We start from the raw sequence: 3,493 nt of genomic DNA, 5'->3' as shown, positions 1-3,493 counted from the left end.
GGATCTCAGCTCACTGCAAGCTCCGCCTCACGGGTTCACGCCATTCTCCTGCCTCAGCCTCCCGAGTAGCTGGGACTACAGGCGACGCCACCTCGCCCGGCTAATTTTTTGTATTTTTTAGTAGAGACGGGGTTTCACCGTATTAGCCAGGATGGTCTTGATCTCCTGGCCTCGTGATCCGCCCGTCTCGGCCTCCCAAAGTGCTGGGATGACAGGCTTGAGCCACCACGCCTGGCCCCTACTCTTTTTAAGATAGGGAGTTCCATGAGATGATATGTAGGAAAATCCTTGAAAATTTTAGAGTTATATGCATGTAATTGTTATCTGAGTTCTGGTCTGAATATAAGTATCTGTCCTTGGAAAGGAGGCTCCTTGACTACCCTGCACATATGGAAGGCCAGATCTGGTTCTTGCCACGTTCCCTACAGCTTACAGGCTTCCAGGCCTACAAACTACGGGTGACACACCTGTACCAACTGAAGCAGCACAATATTCTGGCATCAGTTGGAGAAGATGAAGAGGGCATCAACCCCTTGGTGAGTCCCAGCAGGGAAATGGGAAAGATCCAGAAGCCTGGAAATGATTTTTTCTTGGAGAATGACTAGCATTTACACTTCTGAGGTCTGTCCACAGGTTAAGATCTGGAACCTGGAGAAGAGAGATGGTGGCAATCCACTCTGCACTCGAATCTTCCCTGCTATTCCAGGAACAGAGCCAACTGTTGTATCTTGTTTGACTGTCCATGAAAATCTCAACTTTATGGCCATTGGTAAACACAAGGCAAAACTAACACTCCTAGATTCGTTACAGATTTTCTTCAGAGTTGCTTCTGCCCCTCATCTTTACTGTTTTCGTGAGACCACTTTGTATTGAACTGAGGCCTTTGAGATATTCAAGTTTGGAATGGGGGCCAGGCACAGTGGCTCACGCCTGTAATCCCAGCACTTTGGGAGGCTGAGGCGGGCGGACCACCTGAGGTAGTTTGAGACCAGCCTGACTGACATGGAGAAACCCCATCTCTACTAAAAATACAAAATTAGTTGTGCGTAGTCGCACATGCCTGTAATCCCAGCTACTAGGGAGAGTGAGGCAGGAGAATCGCTTGAACCTGGGAGGTAGAGGTTATATGCAGTGAGCCAAGATTGCGCCATTGCACTCCAGCCTGGGCAACAAGAGGGAAACTCCATCTCAAAATAAATAAATAAATAAATAAATAGATAAATAAATAGATAAATAAATAAAATAAAGTTTGGAATGGGAAGGGATTTAATTTTGTTCTTTGAAAATCTGTCAGTGAGTGCCAATATTCAGGTTAACCATTAATTAGAGAGGTTGGGTATATGGAGAAAGCTTGTCACTTCTGAGTGCCTCAAGTGGTCTTTTTTCCCTCTCCACTTCCTGATCTTTTCAGCCTCACTGAAGTAATTTTCTTGTTCTCCTACAGGTTTCACAGATGGCAGTGTTACATTGAACAAAGGAGACATCACCCGAGACCGTCATAGCAAGACCCAGATTTTGCACAAGGGCAACTATCCTGTAACTGGATTGGCCTTTCGCCAAGCAGGAAAGACCACTCACTTGTTTGTTGTGACAACAGAGAACGTCCAGGTATGACCAAGGCCTCCACTCTTAGGAGCAGGCAGGAAGGGCTTCTCCATTGCTCAGGGGGATAGGGTAAGGAAGTGACAGGAAAGGTGGGATTGTTAAAATTTTAATCATATAATTGGAATCATTTGCCTAGCTTTGTATTTTATTTATTTGCCTAGGAAGCTGGGAAGAGTTAGACTCTGGGCTTGTAGTAAAAAGATGTGAATTTTCTTTTTTTTTCTTGAGACAAAGTCTTAGTGTGTTGCTCAGGCTGGAGTGCAGTGGCGAGATCTCAACTCACTGCAACCTCTGTCTCCCAGGGTCAAGCGATTCTCCTGCCTCAGCCTCCTGAGTAGCTGAGTAGCTGGGATTACAGTCACACAGTAGCACATCCAGCTAAGTTTTGTATTTTTAGTAGAGACGGGGTTTCACCATGTTGGCCAGGCTGGTCTTGAACTCCTGACCCTAGGTAATCCACTCACCTTGGCCTTCCAAAGTGCTGGGATTACAGGCATGAGCCACCGCGCCTGGCCTTGAATTTTATTTCTAACTAGCTTTTTTTTTTTTTCCCTTGAGACAGGATCTTGCTGTGTCGCCCAGGCTGGAATGCAGTGGCGCTATATCAGCTCACTGCAACCTCTGCCTCCTGGGCTCAAGCGATCCTCCCACCTCAGCCTCCTGAGTAGCTGGGATTACAGGCATGCGTCACCATGCCTGGCTAAGTTTTGTATTTTTTCTAGATATGGGGTTTCACCATGTTGCCCAGGCTGGTCTCAAACTCCTGGGCCCAAGCAGTCCACCTGCCTCCACCTCCCAGAGTGCTGGAATTACAGGCATGAGCCACTGCACCGGCCTATTTCTAACTAACTTTTTAAATGACAATAGACAAGTATCTTTACTTTTCTTGTTCCTGGTGCCCCAGATTTACAGCAGTCTACTCTCTCAGAAATACTGTTGATAAAATAGTAGAAGATTATTGCATTTCTCTTACTTGTAGAATTTCTGTACTAGATAGAAATAATATATACAGAGAAAGAAATGGTGGTCCCTGTTATATATTTAATAGATGAGTGATGGTTAATGAAGAAGGTCAGCAGCCAAGAGAAAGACTTAGAATGCTAAGAGGGAAAAAAGAGCCAGTATGGAGATGGGAATGCCTTTGTGAAGGCTTAGTGTTACCTCCTCAAAGGAGCCTGTTAACCCCTTTCTTACTTCTGGCAGTCCTATATAGTTTCTGGAAAAGACTACCCTCGCGTGGAGTTGGACACCCATGGTTGTGGCCTGCGCTGCTCAGCCCTAAGTGACCCTTCTCAGGACCTGCAGTTCATTGTGGCCGGGGATGAGTGTGTCTACTTGTACCAGCCTGATGAACGTGGGCCCTGCTTCGCCTTTGAGGGCCACAAGCTCATTGCCCACTGGTTTAGAGGCTACCTTGTCATTGTCTCCCGTGACCGGAAGGTTTCTCCCAAGTAAGGACTCCAGTGAGAAGGGACAGGGAGAGGGCTGGACTCATTCCCCAGAGTCCGCCTGATTTTAAAATCCTAATGTCTGAATCCCAGCACTTTGGGAGGCCGAGACGGGCGGATCACGAGGTCAGGAGATCGAGACCATCCTGGCTGACATGGTGAAACCCCGTTTCTACTAAAAAAATACAAAAAAAAAACTAGCCGGGCGAGGTGGTGGGCACCTGTAGTCCCAGCTACTTGGGAGGCTGAGGCAGGAGAATGGCATAAACCCGGGAGGCGGAGCTTGCAGTGAGCTGAGATCCGGCCACTGCACTCCAGCCTGGGCGACAGAGCGAGACTCCGTCTCAAAAAAAAAAAAAATCCTAATGCCTGGATCCTGCCAGTCTTCTACTCCTACTCTGGTGTTACGTAGATAACATTTCTTTTTTTTTTTTTTTTTT

At 46.9% G+C, this 3,493-nt stretch overlaps 1 protein-coding gene across 1 annotated transcript in view; it reads left to right on the top strand.

Annotated features, from left to right (window-relative positions):
• The first annotated feature begins 358 nt into the window (after window positions 1-358).
• The window catches only part of VPS11 (VPS11 core subunit of CORVET and HOPS complexes), a 13,132-nt gene continuing 9,997 nt past the window's right edge, over window positions 359-3,493 (top strand). The window contains 4 exon segments of the mRNA XM_017870526.1: window positions 359-536; window positions 634-769; window positions 1,445-1,608; window positions 2,809-3,056. Coding sequence (XP_017726015.1) covers window positions 390-536; window positions 634-769; window positions 1,445-1,608; window positions 2,809-3,056 — 695 coding nt within the window. The 5' untranslated portion in view covers window positions 359-389.

Source organism: Rhinopithecus bieti, unplaced genomic scaffold (assembly GCF_001698545.2).
Source record: "Rhinopithecus bieti isolate Rb0 unplaced genomic scaffold, ASM169854v2 scaffold_5002, whole genome shotgun sequence".
Classification (NCBI taxonomy): Eukaryota; Metazoa; Chordata; class Mammalia; order Primates; family Cercopithecidae; genus Rhinopithecus; species Rhinopithecus bieti.
The sequence above is the reverse complement of the archived record's forward strand: the minus strand, read 5'-3'. Positions and strand labels throughout refer to the sequence as shown.